Genomic DNA, 18,235 nt, shown 5'->3' with positions numbered 1-18,235 from the left:
GTCACGTCATGCACTTTTTGACTAAATGAATGACAACAAAAATCCAAGAAGCAATAAGCCAATAAATAGGTTTTTGAGGCTGAGCAACAGAACCAGGGTATAACTGAGTAAGGCCTGGCACACGGTCATGGTAAAACTGCCTCCCCTGGGGCCTCCCTGGTGGTGCAAGGGGTTAAGCACTGCACTATGAAGCAACCCGTAGCCTCTGCAGCACAAGTTCGATCCCTGACCGGCCAGGGAGCAACCCACATGGCACAGCAGACCTCTCCTGTCTTGCCCGCTGCTCCCCTCAGCAATGTATTTCAGTCAGTCTGCCTGTTCTGTTCCCTGCTCTGTCTCTGGTGGATCCTCTCACCCCCATATCCCTGCATCTCTGGCCTGTATCCCAGCTCTTGTATGCATAAATAAATCTCTAAAAAAAGAAAACCAAAAAACTGCCTCCACACCTAGGCCTGTCATGCCAGCCAGTAGTTAGCACCGAAAAGTCACAGCAACATGACCAGGCACGCCACCACACAATTCAACAGATACAGTGGTTTCAGCCAAGTCGATTTCTTTTCAAAGTACTACGTATTTTAGAATCAAACAGATTTTACTTCAATGCAAAATCATTATTGAATACCTATCGAGACAGCTAAAGAGGATTTTTTTATTTTGAAAAACTCAGAAGCATTTTCTAAAGCTTAAATGAAATACAGTATTATCCTGACCACCCCCACACATGTCACACTAGAAATTAAGAAAGAAGAAACCTCAATTTCTGGACTGCTTTTAAAGACCATTTTTCTCTTAAAAACACTTGATTACTAACATCGACCTCAAACCAAAATATATTTTGTCTAACCTTGAGAGACTTCATTTAATCTACTTTCGAGGCAAGAATGCTAAAGTGACCGTGTAAAAGGTACAGTCCAGTCCCTACAATCAAAATGTAAGAAACCCTTGAATCTACTTTTGTGATTAGAACTATTCTGCTTATATTGTCAGAGTTCACAAATGACCCATACTTTCTCTGGTACTTGGGAAACATCCTACCAATTGTGGAGTAGGTTTGATTTCCAGGTCTATAGGCACATTTCAGTTCCTGCAAAGTACACTGTTACTGTCAATACTCATTCAAGTATTTAGAGGCACCAGTTCATTACCTATAACATTGCCTTCTGGCTTTTAATTGGGTCTTAAGCCACAACAAAACAATCTTTACAATTCTAATGGTTACTTCAGTTTGCTCTATGGCTAGTATTGATTAAACAGACAAGTAAATTGACCCAATCAGACAGACACACCACAGCATGGCCCCCAATGAACAAGTCCAACCTCTGGCCTGTTACTATATATTCCTTGACTAAGAGGTTTTTATAAGAACAAAATATTAAAAAAAAAATTATCTGACAGAGACTGTGCACAGTCCACAAAGCCTGAAATATTTACTCACTGACCCTTTTTAGGTAAGTATGCTGATTTCTATGCTAGAAGCATGTTTTATAGCTGCATGCACATGTCCTTCAAACTCATTTTTAAAAATATTTTAGGTTCTTTGTACTTACTTAAAAATCAAATGAGTCAAATTCAAGGCAACATTAAAGTGCATAAAAAGGTAAAAAATAAAAATAAACCTTTTTAAGCAACTTTTGAAATTGTCAAAGGTTTATGAAAATCCTTATAATATATATTTGTTGTTAGTCCCTCTTCTACCTGCACACAGATGCCTTCCTGTTGTCTAATAACTAGCAGGATTTTCTTTTTTGCATGTGTACCCATTCTATACTGTATTCCATTACACTTTATAAGCCTGCCAAGTTTATAAATATAATTTTCTAGCCTTCACATGTAGGGTTACCTCTGGGTGAGCGTATCATTGGAAAATTACCAGAATTCTGACACAATATTTACTTGTTACCTGTTAGACATGTAGCAATAAATCCTCATTACTATCTTTAAGGGCCTTCAAACCTCTTGTGTAGTCTACATATACAACACATCAAAAGTGATCATGAGATTTGTAACAAGTTGTAAATAACCTTATTTGAATAAGTAACTATAATCTAAAAACTTCTCTTACCATTTCTTACCACAATCTTTCTTTTCATATCTAAGGACAATTTTATACCATGATCATCAAATGCTGCAATTAACAATGTGCTAATTTCATTTCTTTGTTTGCTTTTTCTTATTATATTAAGTGGTCATTGTAGAACACTTTAAAAATAGAGAAAACTATATATAAAAATCACCTAAATTCTAACAACCAGAACATTTTGCTTTAATTCTTTCTATTATGTTTATATACAAATGCATATAAACACAAATATACAAATTAGAATTGCAGAGGATAAGGTTTTATAACTAGTATATTATCCCCTTAATGCTTTACCATGAGCATCTTCATGGCATTAAAAATTCTCCAAGGAAGTAATTTCAATAGTTCTATATTTGATCACATTACTCTTAATTTATTTGACTTACTCTTCACTACTCTCTGATGTCAGTGTTATGTTTGTACATAACAAAATATGTAAAACATCCTTACCTTTACCTCTGACTATTTCTTCAGGATGATTCATCCTAAGTACAATGACTATATCATAAGGTTCAAAGTTTCTAAAGATCCTGAACATGAACTGCCAAACAGCACTCTGAAATATGTACCACCTTAGTTTGCCACCAGCACTCATATCATATTGCAGGTCTTCTCAAGATTTTGCAAGTTGCTTCAGAGTGAACTTTCATCCACTTATCTTCTTGACAGAATCTGACTGCCACAATTTCGTAGGATTTACTCTTTCTTCCATCCCAACTTTCATTTTCAAAAGTTTTTTAAATATTTAAATTATTTTTGAAATATTAATAATCTTTAAGCATACAGGTCTTTTATTATAATTTCTTAGGTATTGTAAAAAAATGATCTATAAATTTCAATAAATTATTTAAAAAATATCATATAAAATTTTTTTCTGACTTTCTATGTATTCCAAAAAAAATTTATGGTTCTAATAAGTTTTTAAACCCTGTTTTATCCCAATATTTATGATTTATCATAGTGTTCTTTCCTAAGAAAAAGGAATCTATTATAATGTAAATCATAAACTTGCATAGTAATGTGAATAATGTGCACTAGGCAAGCCACTGTTCCTGTTATTTAGTAACTGACAATTTCAATGGGACAATCTATAGAAATAGTTGATAAAAATCTTTTTAAAAGACTATCAACATACCATGATTTAGAGTCTTAGCGTAGGGCCTCCCTGGTGGCACAAAGGGTAAAGTCTCAGCACTAGCAAGCTATCACCATCCACTGCAGCATGAGTTCAATCCCCGGCCAAGAAGCTGACACACAAGGCGCAGCAGACCTCTCCTGTCTCCCCAGCTGCTCCCCTCAGCAGTGTATTTCAGTAGATCCTCCTGTTCTGCTCCCCACTGACTCTGGTGAATCCTCTCACAGCCCTCCACCCAGCACCTCTGGCATACACCCCAGTTCCTGTATGCATAAATAAATAAAAATAAATCTTAAAATAATAGTCTTAGAGAAACAAAAAGTACATTACACTTTGTCTTTGCAATTTTTACATGCATATAATTTGAAATCAGACACTATAAAAGTTAGATTCTATATTAATCTAGAAACATAACAGAGTAACATGAGGTATGTTGAAGTTTTCATTTTTCCTTTTTTGAATACATCATTTTTAATGAGCATTCAGTATGTACAAATAATATTAATGGTAAGGTACCAATAAGGCAACTTGGAAAAGAAAAATATATTGGTTAGGCTATATTTCAAGAGAAAGCTACTTGTAAAAATGCGTTTATATCCCATAATGACTTTAGATAAAATCATTCCCATTTTATCTAAAAAAACAGAACATGTCCATGAAATGTAACAATTATTTTATTAATATCTTCATTCACTCAAGCCTTCATTTCTAAGATTACTTTCCCTACAATGATTGAAATAAACCTTTGATTTATATACTCGGTCTTAACCTGTGGCATACAGATAAAATGTAAACTATGTTAATGCATTTATAAACTGCTATAAGATATTTTATTATCATCAAAAGATGTTTCTGGTGATTTTACTCATTTCATCCTTAAAATTACATTTCAAAATAGGTGGTCTCTTTCAGTTGTCATACATTTATTCAGCAAATATTCATTGAGTGCTTGCACTGTCATTAACAGAAACTTCCTGAAAAGCAGGGAGCACATGTTTCTACTTGAAGTACATGATAGAGTCTTGTGGAAATGAACTACACACTTGACACTGGGCGTACCAAAATGAGCAAGACACACTCTTGCCTTACGAAGCTCATCTATAGCTATGGAATAACAACCATTTTCCGGCCTGTTTTCACTTAGGTATATCCCCATTTTAAAAGTAAAAAATACCATCTCAAGAAGAGATTATAAAAACAAAGGTGTGTCTAAAATGACTTACTTGCTCACTTCTTTATACTGGGCTATCTCCTCAATATAAAGAAGGTCATGCAACCGTGACTGATAGTTGCTCTTGGTCAATGATTTGTCTAAAACAGACTGGGTAAATAGCTGGTCAGCAGAGAGAGGAATTTGGTATCTGATAAGAAGGCTCTTCTCCAAATCAGTAGTTTCATTAGGTTCAAAATCTATAATAGTCTTAGAAGAAGAATCCCAACGCTTAGCTGTGGTTACTAGCTGCTGTTTTGCATGCATCAGGTATTCAAGATCTAGATGGAAACAAAAAACACATTTATAAAGGAACACAACATTAAAATTCTCAAATAACACATGTACATGTATGCTTTGCTAACAGAAGTTTACATGCTAGACCTAATGTTCTTAAAACATAGTTATACAAAAATCTATTTGACGTTATTTTCCTCATATCGAAAATATTCTCTGTCTAGCTTAGCAAAATAATGTAAGTAGGAATCCATGTAAAAAACATCTTTTTTTTTTTACATCAGGCCACGTCATGCCAGAACATTACTAACATTTGAAAGTACAGATAACATTTAGAACTTAACTCCTCAGTCAAGAGAAATCTGATCTGCAGGAAGAAGATACGATAAATTCCTCAATAGACAAAATATCCAGTGGTATCACTTTTCTCTTCCTACTGCCAATACTTGCCCCATTATAGAAAGAGAAGATCAGAAAACTGAAAGGTCAAATCTTTTCTGTGTGTGGTAAAGCATAATGAAACTCTCTGTGAGTCAATTTACACAAAAAAACTCTTAGAAAATATTCATGTAAAACACTACTAATTATACATTAAAATGCAGTATGATATACCATTCAAATGCCATTCCACAGAAATCCAAGTTTAGCCTCAGTTAAATTTTACAGAAAAGTAGGGCACAATGTCAAAATAAATAATTGTTCAAGTTTTGACATCCCTGAAAGAAAAGCAGTGTAACAGCAGCACAGGGTGAAATACAGCATAAAACCTAAGCGCTGGGTAAACTCGCTCTATCTGCAGTGCACATGGCTTTTCTATTAGGTGGAATATATATACCCCTGTAAATATGGAACTTAACCAATGTGGAAAAAAAAAGTTGCTTAACTGACTCATTTGTCCAAGATCCAGTTTTAATATAATGAACTTGACAGGTGGCTTCACAATGCAAGTCAAAATTTTAGGAAGAAATGAGAAGTTTTAATAGATCAGTTACTCTCTAAAATACAAAGACAAAATATTTGTCTCTATTTGACATGAAAACATAATAAGTAACTCTCATCTCTTACTGAGATTCCCCTACATTTAAATGTTATAAATTATAAACCTATGCACAAAGCCATTCACCAAGAGAAATTTCTCAATATTAGAAAATAACTTATGATAATTTTATTAAAGATTAAAATGTAAAAAGGCCCTAGTTTAAAAGCAAAGGCCCTAATTTATAACCTTTGCTCCTTAAAAAGACAGTTTTATAGGGCCTCCCCTGGTGACGCAGCGGTTGAGCGCTGGGCTGTGAAGCTGCCTGCAGTCTCTGCAGCGCCGGCTCGTTCCCCGGCCACCAGCGAGGGTCACACACACACACACACACACACACAAAAACAGTTTCATAGGTCAGTTTTATTATCTCTCAAATGACTACCTAAATACAACTATAATCATCAAGATGTATAAAAAGGTGGTCTACTAATTAAAAAATCTAAATTTTTCAAGTACTCCACATAAGATAATGATGATTTTTACAATAGCTTAGCAAGTTCAAGATTTATAAACTAGGGCCTCCCCGGTGGCGCAGCGGTTGAGCGCTGGGTTGCGAAGCTGCCCGCGGCCTCTGCGGCGCCGGTTCGATCCCCGGCTGCTCCCCGGCCACCGGAGGAGGGTCCCACATGGCGCGCAGACCTCTCCTGCCGCCCGCTGCTCCCCTCAGCAGTGTACTTCGGTCCTTCTGCCTGCTCTGCTCCCCACTCTGGCTCTGGTGAATTCTCTTACCCTCCCGTGCTTCTGACTGTACCCAGTGCATGTGTAAACAGAACAAACAAATAAATAAATAAACATGCCTCTATTAAAAAAAAAAAAAAAAGATTTATAAACTATCCACACTTCCTAAGACACTATAAAATTGGACCCCACCCATTAACTCATTTGATCATTTCTACAAAATACATCTAAGACAGATAATATCATCGCTAAAGATCAGGTGCTAATTATCATCAAAATAGCAAAAATGTATCAATTTCTTTCCTTAATTCAAATCTCAAAAATGGTACAATGAAGAAACCAAATAGTCATTTCTTTCAAAATAAAATAAACTCTACATGATATTGAAGAATCTATTAATATGTAATAAAAGGAAGTGCAGCGATTCCTTGGGGATAGGAGAGTTGTATTTCAAAATTTCATTTTAAATAACAAATAGATTCAGACTATGCCTAGGTCAATATTATGTTCACTTTCTTTAAAAAGTCACTAGCTAGTCTTTGCTTAGATTTAAGTAACTGGGATAATAACAAACCTAAAATAGTATAGCTTTCCTTGGAAAAAGCTTTTTGTAGTACCTATTTCATATGCAGGGCAAACTGTACAGAAAGTCTTTCTGCCTGGGCTGGAAAGAGTCAGGTCTTTGGGGAAAGAGGCAAAAGCACATGCTGTTCTCATCCTGTCTGGATAGTGGCAAGACTCCCACCTTGATTTTATAAAATTCTTAAAATGAATGATTTCAGCAAATAGTACAAACATTTCAAAACAACTGCCCATGTGGATTTTTATTTCATTTATTGTCTTAAATGACTATTTGAACAGGGCAGAGGAGGGGAGAGTTGGGGAAAAAAGAAGAATCTTGAAAAAAATCACATGTACCAACATCAAAAAGCCTACAGACTACTGATGCCTCAGTCATTAACTCAGACATCAAAAATGAACTGTGGTGAGCCTCCCTTGTGGCACAGGGGTTAGGTCTCAGTGCTATCAAGCTATCGCCAGCCACTGCAGCATGAGTTTGATCCCCAGCCTTGGGGCTCACCCACATGGCACAGCAGACCTCTCCTGTCTTGCCCGCTGCTCCCCTCAGCAGTGTATTTCAGTAGATCTGCCTGTTCTGCTCCCCACTCTGTCTCTGGTGGATCCTCTCACCCAGCCCCACACCTCTGGCCTAGACCCCAGTTCTCATATGCATAAATAAATAAAATAAATCTTTAAAAAAAAGACAAAATATTTGTCTCTATTTGACATGAAAACATAATAAGTAACTCTCATCTCTTACTGAGATTCCCCTACATTTAAATGTTATAAATTATAAACCTATGCACAAAGCCATTCACCAAGAGAAATTTCTCAATATTAGAAAATAACTTATGATAATTTTATTAAAGATTAAAATGTGGCCAGTAACTACTAAGAAGGTAGCTTCCAAAAACCACTTGACTTTTCCTACTTCCAATGAACTTGAGGTAAACATCTGCCTGCAATCTTCTCATTGATAGTAAGTTAATTAAACCTGCTTAACACCTACCTAAAACACAGGTCTTGGTACTTCCTCTTTAAATAAAGGAGAGAAATGAGGTTCCCCAAGGGAACACTGGACATGAGTAATACTGGGGCTCATGTCACCCCTCCCCCACCTGCAGCACGTGCACACCTGCTAACTTCTAAACCAAACACATGCACTACTCAGGGCAACCAGGCCTTGGTAGACACTTTTCTTCAACGTACATTAGACTAGAATGAAAAGCACTCTGGAAAGATGAAAAGTGAACAAGTTAGAATCAATACTCATAAAACCACATAGGGAGAGCTTAACACTGCCTTATTAACCAACTCCTCAAAGAAAACTTGACAGAAATAAGCCTATGGACTTTGTTACCCTGAGATGTGCTAGGCAGAAGCTACAAATATATTTTAAGAAAAACATACAAGGAAAAGCTAATGATAACTAGAATATACCTAATCTTTTGAAGATATATCATGAGGGAAAAGCTGCAACTGTCCAAAATAGAATTCAAGGTTGGAATAACTTCAATGTTAGTCTGACACAAGATAGGCTCGCCAATTTCCCTGACCTTCTGATTACTGAGAATAGCAGCTCTCTCATTTCAGTCACACAGTTACTACTCTAATAAAGCACCAGAGGGTTGGGTTGGTGTGTTTTGTTTTGAAGTAGATACTACAGTACACTTGAAAATTATCCTTAATAGGACCTGGAGAGTAGATAAGGAGGGGGAAAAAATCCAATATTCTGTGTACTCAGCACAAGGGCTAACACAAAAGCAGCACAAAATAAACACATATTACTCTAGATACCAAATTTATTTAAAATAGCTGTACTTATCTAGGAATTAAATAAAATGAGATAAAATGATTCCTAATTCCAAAATCAAATACCATATATCCGTAGGAAACTCTCTGATCTGTGACTTTACAATCTTAACTGTTAACAATAAAATAAAATCCAGAAGTAATCCCAAACTACCACTTCAAATACTCATTTCACCAAAACTGCTGCATTGAAACAAGGTTTTATAGCTGGTCCAAGTTGTCTGGTCCCATTTTCCATCTCTTAAGGAGACCAATAAGTTAAAATAGAGTAACAGCACAGGAGTACCTTACACTTTTAACATGCTTTACTCAGCTGAATCATTTATTGACAAATACACTATCATTTAAAGTCAATTTTTCATTACTTTTCTAATCACCTAATATTAAGTAAGTGTATATATACATATTTATAATGTTGAGCATTTTTAAGTCACTAAATGCTAATGTTGACATACACTGCTAGACTCAACATACAGAAATATATAAAGTTTTTAAATTGAAATATAAAAAATATTTTCAACATGTAGCTTTCAGATACTCAAAGCAGAATTTCAAATCAATTTTGCTAGGTAAAAATTTTCCATTACCCAAAACTCTAGTATAAAGTGTATAATGCTTCCTTCTTTTGTAGGTATCTTTTGCCACAAATTTGTAAAAGACACATCTTGACTCCAAAAAAAAATTTTTGTAATCTTTTCTTGACCCTCAATCTCACCAACAAGGGAAAAACACTAAAAAAGGTAAATTTAAAGCTATATGCATTTCCTGAAGAGTTTGCAGGACTGGCATATAACAGCTAGAAGAAAAAATTCATTCACAGCCTATAAATAGAAAAGACTGGGATGCTTTAGACATCATGACAATAATGTAAGAAAAAAAAAAGCAGGTTTTTTTCCCGGATTCAAATTTGAATTAACTATAGCAATTAGAATTTTCAGTTCAGTACTGAACAATGAATTAAATAAATGTCTGCTGAATAACTTAATTTTGAGTTTCAAAGCGTAATGCACTGAGGTAACTAAGTTCCAGGATGCGATCAGTTTGACAGACACTGAGCCTATAATTACCGAGCTGCACAGTGATCTTTAAGAGGGAAATAAAGCATGCACCATTTCCAAACAAATTTGTACATGAACTCTTCACTTATTATTAAGATATCACTTATTGATTTCAGTGGAACACAGTTATAGAAACACTGATATCAGATGGTCCAGTACGGTCCAAATTTCTAACTCTTTGGAAGAGAAACACATGTTCTCAACATTAATTTAAGGACAAAAACTTCCTTAAACAATGAACAGTTAATTAAATGGAAGAAATACTAGTAAAGATATTTCCTATTCAAACTCTAGTTTTACATCATCACTATATTTCTTTGTGTGTGCAGATACCAAATTATATTATGATGTAATTTACAGTATTATCAAAACTATATCGAGACATGACAAAGTCCAGAACTAAGTCAATTTCCTAATTCCAAACTGCATTTGGTCAACATATTCCTGGAATTATGTCCCTCCTAGTTCTAGGTCAAGGAAGATCAAATTATCAACAAGCTTGATGCTGGAGGTGAAATTAGCCAGGCTGTCACTTTGTCACCAATTTAACAAAGAAGTTTCTTCTTCTCAATGCTTCTAAACGTTACCCACATAAGTATCCCAGGAATAGATAACATTGAACACTGACATTTTACATTCTTATTCTTTTTATTAAACCGTGATTTCCCATAAACAAATCTTTTGTCCTCAATTTTTTGCTGACAGGCACTCTGCTGTAATAAAAACACTGCCTACCACTAAAATAGGGGCAGGAAATAAATATTAAACTGTTTATATCTTGCTTTCACTTCTCCAAAATTGTGTTGGGACTATGTCCACAGTTACACACTGAAACAGACACAATGAAAATTTCAAACTTGGGCCTCCCCTGATGGCGCCAGGCGGTTGAGCACAGTGCTGTGAAGCTGCCCCACAGCCCCTGCAGCACAGCTTCGATCCCAGCCGCCCGGGGAGGGTCCCACATGGCGCAGTAGACCTCTCCTGTCCTGCCCACTGCTCCCCTCAGCAGTGTATTTCATCAGTCTGCCTGTTCTGTTCCCAGCTCTGTCTCTGGTGAATCCTCTAACCCTTTCACGCATCTGGCCTGTACCCCGGTTCTTGTATAAATAAATAAATAAATCCTTAAAAAAAAAAAAAAAAAGAAAATTTCAAACTTAACAAAAACATGAAGATATTCAACATCAATTTTAAGACGAGGGAAAACAGAAGACAAAGATAAAACTAAAAATTGGCATAACAGATCAGCTAATTTAAGTAATCACCAAATAAGTCAGTCAAACGTCATTTAGTTTGCCTAAACCTAGATTTAAGTCTTTCTTTACATAATGTTCAAAATCTCATTTTGTACATTTATATTATAAATATAATATTTACTTTTTCCCTAATAATATTTACTTTTTCTCTGTTCTCAAAAAACAAATCTTACTCTATGAAAATGCTTAGTCGCTTTCAATTATTTTCTATACTATAACTTCTAAGAGATAAAACCTTGTTTAAAGGAAATTAAGATATCAAACAGCAGAGAAGTCACTGGAAACAAAAGGATATAGAGAATTATAAAAAGGGAGAAGGGTATAACATTGGTTCTAAATGGGACATCTTTGTGTTAATTCCACCATATCTGAAAGAAATATAAAATTTATTATATTTTCAAATTGATATATTAGGAATATCAGAAATGAAACTATTTCTTTCAGCAACACCATTCCAAATGTCAGTCATCGTGGACCACTTCTCTTCTACCCTCTACCATATTCTCTTGCCAAGATTTGTAGGTGCTGCAGCTTTGGAGGCTCGGGTCTCCCTCTCTGCTTCTGAGTCCCTTTGCTAGCACCCTATTCTGGGTCATTTTCTTTAAATCCTCCTTCTCTCTTCTTACTGTCTTCATCCTGTATGTAAGCCAGAAACTACCCTAACCATGGCTGATAAAAATAACAGCTACTATTTACTGAATACCTACTGTGTGACAGATATTGTGCAAGGTTTATTTCTGGCTCGCACAATAATCTTCTAGAACTAATTGTTCCCAGCCCATTTTATAGATGTTCTTCATGAAGCCCAGAAATGTTAGGTCCTTTGCCCAGAGTCACTGGGGTAATAAACAGGTAATCAGGATTCAAACCCAATCCTACTTGACACTGAGTATGTTTATTTAAAGTGTTTTTTCTTCAACTAGAACAGTACATATCTGAGGTAAAGTAGCCCAAATACCCTAAATCTCTTAAGCCCATGAAGGTACCCTAAAATCCTCATCATCACCATCTCTTTCATTATCAGCTATTTCAATAGCAGCCTTTTTCTCTTACTCACTATGACAGATATTTAATACTTTATATTATTAATAAAATAGGCTTTTTACTAACAAGTTCAGATTCTTAGCAATACTTACAAACTTATTTCTATGGGGAAAATGAGTCATAAGTTATAAATTAACAATATAAAAGCAAACATCTGAAATATAACCCACATGTAAGCCAAAAACATCCTTTCAGAGTTATATTTGAGACTAGAATACATGCTGGTCTCCATAATTTAAATGTCCTTACGATTCAAAAAGGATATTTCCTAGTAGTTCTCAAGTTCTAGACTCTAAAAGCAACTTAGTAGTACAGGGGTAGGCAAACCACAGCATGCAGCCCAATCTAAACCACTGTTGTTGATTTTAAATAAAATTTTATTGTCACACAGATAACCCCATCACTTACATATTGTCTATGGCTGCTTTCTGACCTGAAATATTTACTAACTGGTCCTTTGCAGAAAAAAATGCCAAAGAACTTTTATACAAGAAAATATAATCACAGAGTTTAATTTTGTCAATGAGCATATCCATTTGGCAACGGAAATGAACATATTCTGATTGCAACAAACACTGAAAAGATGACAAAAACAAAATACAACAGACTGAAAAGAGGCAAAAAAGATCAAAGTAAGTAAAATGAAGTCTGGGTAATAATATTAGCATGTACACAAGAAGGTAATGACTACTTGTTAGATTTTGGTACAAAACTTGCTCTAACTTTTCTAGCAGCTTAAGAAAGAAGACAAAACAAGTTCTACCTGTTTACTATGTCCAAAAACTAAAATCCTAGCATTTACTAAAGAAAAAAAGTTCTAGGTTCCTTAAATGAGACGTGATAATGAAACACTCCACAGCACAGTTATTTATTTCATATTACGCTGCTATGTGAAGTGGTCATTAAATAAATATCTAGTGTTTGTTAAATAAAGCACTTAAACGCCAAAGCAAGGTAGGCTACTGTGCCCTTTCCCTGTCCCTTTGGATCTTGGCATAAAATTTAAGGATAGGCAGAAATATTTGGACAACATACAAAGTAATTCATCACCTTCTGCTGATGCTTACGTGTTAAAACCAGGACCCAGAGCAGATCCTGTGAAAAGACTCTTTTATAGTACTGAATGCACAAAACCAACTTGTGAAAACTTGTATTTAGGACTTTTCACTCAAAAGATAATGTACTGACACCGGCAATTTTAACTGGATAATCGGACATGGAAATAGGCATTACAGGTATATTCACAATTACCACTACAATGATATTCTACCCAAAGTAATATTAAAAGGGTTTATACTATGCCAAAATTATCTTACTTTAAAAACAGCTGGTAGACCAAAACAGACCTGATCATGTATTCACGTAAGTCTAGGGAATCTCAAAGCAAGTTTTGCCTCATGACTGTATAAAGAGACTGTATAATGTGAACCATTACAATCTCATTACACAGTAAATGAGTCAATTAATTTGGAGGTTTTTTTCCCTTATTCTCTCCCTAAATGCATGGAATATTTAGGGGCCAATACATATCTTTTAATGTTGCTATTATAGTGCTTTTTAATACATTGTATCAGGGGAAAAAAGTCTAAATATTACCTTCTGTAGAAGCTGCATCAATCATTACTCTTTGCATGAGTACTGGTTCCAATCCAAAGTCGAAAACTATGGTTTGGCGAAAAGTTCCAAATATTTCTGTGTTAAATGCTATCCCGACTTTATACACGTAATGATCTAATCCATTTTGGGCCATCTTTCCTCCTATCCATTCTTGACAGTTTTCTGGGACTTCTTGTGATACCTGGGTAGTACTATCTCCGGCAGATATTGCAATGATACTAAAATGAGGACGATGAGCATCATAAAGCAATGCTACACGATACAGCATTCTTGCAGGCTACAAGGAAGTTAAAATAATTCATTGAGTACAAGGGGTTGAAAAATCCAATTGTAATTGGGCTCTTCAATGAAAATACTTCTATAAGGGACTCTTACTTTCCATGCTTCTAAGATAATATGTTAAAAATACAATTGTGCTCATTAGTCATTTAAGAAAAAAATAATTTTTTAAGAATCAGTTGTCAAAAATCACATATTTAATTTGCCATCAATTATACCTCAGTAAAGCTGAAATTTGAAAAATGATATATTTATGCTACACCACTAGTCTCCCTACTCTTTCTGAGACATGTTCATCTTCAATGTGGCAAAAGCTATCACATAAATGACAATCCACCTCCAACTTTCCATACCCTTGGCCTAAAAAGTTCTATCTAGACTCAAGTAGGAAGTCTTCATAGGAAAAGCAGTTACCTCTGAAGGCAGTGGATTGAGTTCAAGGCCAAAGCTAGAAGTCTGCAGTTTTCATCCCAAAAGGCAGATGGTACAGTGGAAGAAATGCCACCAAAAAGTACACAAAACTTTGCCACTGCACATATTCACAGAAATATTTTATTTTGTTTCATTCTTAAACTTTGAATATTATAATTCAAGATGGGAAGCACTGAAGAAAATGTCTCATATTAAAAACTCATTATTACAGAATTTGTGATTTCATCAAATCAAATATAAAAACAAGTTGTCATTTTTAACTATATTAGAACTGCCAAATTAAACAATTCAATTTTTTAATAGTTAATTATAAGCCATGAACCCCATCCTATGTTACATGTTTGGAAGACATTGTCAGAGAGCTCTTTTATCAAATAGATAATTAAATAAGCAAGCGTCTAAATATTTACAAAGACTTTATCTCAAAATCTAAAAGGAAATTTGTACCTTTAATGATCAAAATAAAGAAATACATGTTAGTATGATATGGGACCTAAATGGAGTGTACTAAGATGAAAATTTTTTCGATGCTATTTTAACACAGACTTAAAGATCAAAAAAAAGCTTTAAGAGAAATTAAATAAAAAATTAAATAAAAAATTTAATTAGCACAAAACTCATACCTTACAAGTGAGAGCAAAGGTCCATGTCTGGTGAGACTTTTTGGTGTTGACAGTAACGGACAGATCTGGATTATGCTCTACTTTTACTCCTTCTATACATTCACTAAGCTGAAAATAAAGAGCAATTCTTGTTACGTTTTTATTCCTAAAAGCACAAAAACTTTGACATGACAAATAAATGTCAACAGTAAAGATGGTGAAGCAACTGTTTACAAAGCAAGCATCTTAGAGTTAATTTTCTGGTATTTTTTAAGAACAAAATATTATAAAGCTAAAGAAACAAAAGAAAATTAACCCTAAAAGACAGCGGTAAAAACTCTTTGAATGAAGATAAATTAACATAAAACCTGCAAATCTCTAAATAAATGGCTTAGCTTTGCTCTTTATTTTAGCAAATGGGTGTATTTTTGCTACTAAAAACACTTTATCAAGAATCAAGTTCTTCATATATAGGATAAGGAAATAAATGAAAACATAGCACAAAATAAAGTCAACACTCAAACAAGGCCATAGCTTAAAACAAACAAACAAACAAAAACGTAGTTTATTTTCCTCACCACTTTCTCAGGAGATAATGAATTCATCCACTTTTCTATCAAGGTTTCCATGTAACTGCCTGAGAGCTGTTTATTCTCATTTTGCTGTTTCAATTTTATCAACCGTGAAGCATATCTTTTCTGCCATTCTGCTAGTTCTTCCTGGGAATGTGCTGAAGTACACTGGGCACCATACCTACAGATTCCTTGCTCTAAAAATCTAAGTAGAATAGGAAAGACTTTTTATCATATACTTTGTTGGACCATTTAAAAGATAAACTTCCAGCATTTGCCCTCTGACTCTTCAATAATAAAAACAGAACTTCATATCATCACACTGTTTTTGCAGAGGAGGAAGAAGAGGTTTAGAGAACATTTCAAAAGTTCATCAAAACGGCAACTCCCCATATTCTTTCATGGGAATAAGGAGAGGCTAAGGAAGAACATATTCATGACCACCACCCTCGTCCTTCAGAGACAGTGAAAAGGTAGATTCCTTCATGACACAGCAGCGATATTAGACGATTCCTCTAAGAGCAGAATTTTTCTAAAGCAACACTGACATCAAGTGGATTAGTTCCTCGAACACAGGTATGCCCTACTTCCCAAATGATATGACCTCAAGAAAATTTTCTACATACTGTGAAATTTCATTCTGGAAAAAAATTAATAGCTTGTTAAATTGTCACATTTTTACTCTTTTCACATGGCTGTTAACTATATTTCATTGAAAATAATGGTTATTATTAATATGTTTGAAGTTTTAAATAAAGAATAAAAGTTTTATATTAAAATCACAATTTATCCAACAATCAAATTAAATCCTTTAATGGGTAAAAATTCACACATTTTATTTTTTTTTAAGATTTATTTATTTATGCATACAAGACCTGGGGTACAGGCCAGAGGTGCGGGAGGTGAGAGGATTCACCAGAGACAGAGTGGGGTGCAGAACAGGTGGATCCACTGGAGTATACTTCTGAGGGGAGCAGGGGGTGAGACAGGAGAGGTCTGCTGTGCCATGTGGGTTGCTCCCTGGCCAGGGATGGAACTCAGTGCTTCAGTGGCTGCAGATTGCTTCACAGTGCTGAGACTTAAACCCTTGCACCACCAGGGAGGCCCCCACATGCATTTATTTTAAAGGAGACTGAATTAATGATATCTCAGTACTGATAACTCAGAAAATTAAACTGACAATTTGATGATCAAAAACAGATAAAAATGCAAGATTCTGATCTTTTTTTTAGTTTTAAATACCCTGCAAAAGTATGGGTTCAGTCAGTTTTTAAACAATTGAAACATTACAAAATTAATAAAAGACCCTCTGAGAAGAAATTAAAATTAAACTATAAATAGTAAAGCAGAAACATGAAAGATATAATTTTTCAACTGGAAAAATGTGGACAGTAGAAAGATAAATGAACCGTCGCACAATATAAATTACCAAATGGTTCGCCCTACTTAAAAAGGTAAATAGTTTAAAGCTTTTCTTGATTATACGAATAGTGTACTTGAACTAGTAAGTTGTACTATGCTTCATAAGACATTATTCTCTTAAGTGTGTCTTCATGAGACAAGTATTTCTTTGCCTTGCTATTGCTTTATTTCCCTAAAATTTGACAGTCTTATATTCTTATCCAGACTGTAGGTTCTCACAAATCCTTTGTACAGGATTGTGCACTACCTCCCCTACAACAAAACACCACCAGGATTTTTAAAATTTTCTAGTTTCTTTATACCTATCTGAAGTCTTGACTATTAAATCATCAAAACTACATACCGAATTTCCTTCATTATCAAAGGCAATCTAAAGAAATGAGAATTTACATCCAAAATCCCACTAGTTACTACTTTTCATAAAAGAAACTCAAGAATTTACCTTTTTAAATGTGACTTTAATAATTCCACTTTAATATATAACTATTCAATTTGAATAATTCAATTTTATATCCTTCAAATATAAATTATTCCTAAATTCCATAGGGATTACATGAAGATAACAAATTTTCTTTTCCCTAGGGAAGTTATTAAGATATCTGTACACCTCTTTGTCTATTTTATGTTCTACTTCAGTTTATGTAAAGTAATCTCAATTTCAATAACCATAAGTTAAACAAGATGGCCAGCAATTAAATCCTTATAATAATAAAATTGGTATAACGAGAGACTACTAAACAAAGCCTTCACCTACATTTGGATCATTTGGTAATTAACAGGAGGCTCATCGATGTGGGTATGCTTTTATTATTTATGATAACAACCATAATGGTTTCTGTTTCAAATAGAAAATAAACCATTTAATACTCAACCATGACACACCTGACCCTTGAACAACATGACAGTAAACTAGGAGCACCATGCTGTTGAAAATCTGCATACTGTAACTTTGATACCCTAAAATCTTAACTACAGTGATCTTGGTATCATTGGGGACTGGTTTTAGGACTCCCTCCAAAACCAAATATCTACTAATTCCAAAATCTGCTAATACTCAAGCCCCTTATAGTCCATATGAGGAGCTGATCCACCATATCCGGGAGTTAATCACTAGAGGATTCAGCCAACTGATATCTGAGGTTGACTGAATGCTGAATGAGGAACCCACCTATCTAAAACAATCTGATATGAGTGGATCCACACAGTT

The 18,235-nt window shown here is 34.7% G+C and overlaps 1 protein-coding gene across 7 annotated transcripts in view; it reads right to left on the bottom strand.

Annotated features, from left to right (window-relative positions):
- The window catches only part of HELZ (helicase with zinc finger), a 150,047-nt gene that overhangs the window by 85,246 nt on the left and 46,566 nt on the right, over positions 1-18,235 (bottom strand). For all 7 annotated transcript variants that reach the window (XM_037494175.2, XM_037494174.2, XM_037494180.2 and 4 more), the window contains 4 exons: positions 15,613-15,811; positions 15,056-15,163; positions 13,701-13,998; positions 4,439-4,706 (listed from right to left, as the gene is read on the bottom strand). In XM_037494175.2, coding sequence (XP_037350072.1) covers positions 4,439-4,706; positions 13,701-13,998; positions 15,056-15,163; positions 15,613-15,811 — 873 coding nt within the window. The remainder of the gene's footprint in view (positions 1-4,438; positions 4,707-13,700; positions 13,999-15,055; positions 15,164-15,612; positions 15,812-18,235) is intronic.

This window comes from Talpa occidentalis, unplaced genomic scaffold, assembly GCF_014898055.3.
Source record: "Talpa occidentalis isolate TD23 unplaced genomic scaffold, MPIMG_talOcc4v2.1 talOcc4.7, whole genome shotgun sequence".
Lineage (NCBI taxonomy): Eukaryota > Metazoa > Chordata > Mammalia > Eulipotyphla > Talpidae > Talpa > Talpa occidentalis.
This window is presented reverse-complemented; position numbering and strand designations above follow the sequence as displayed.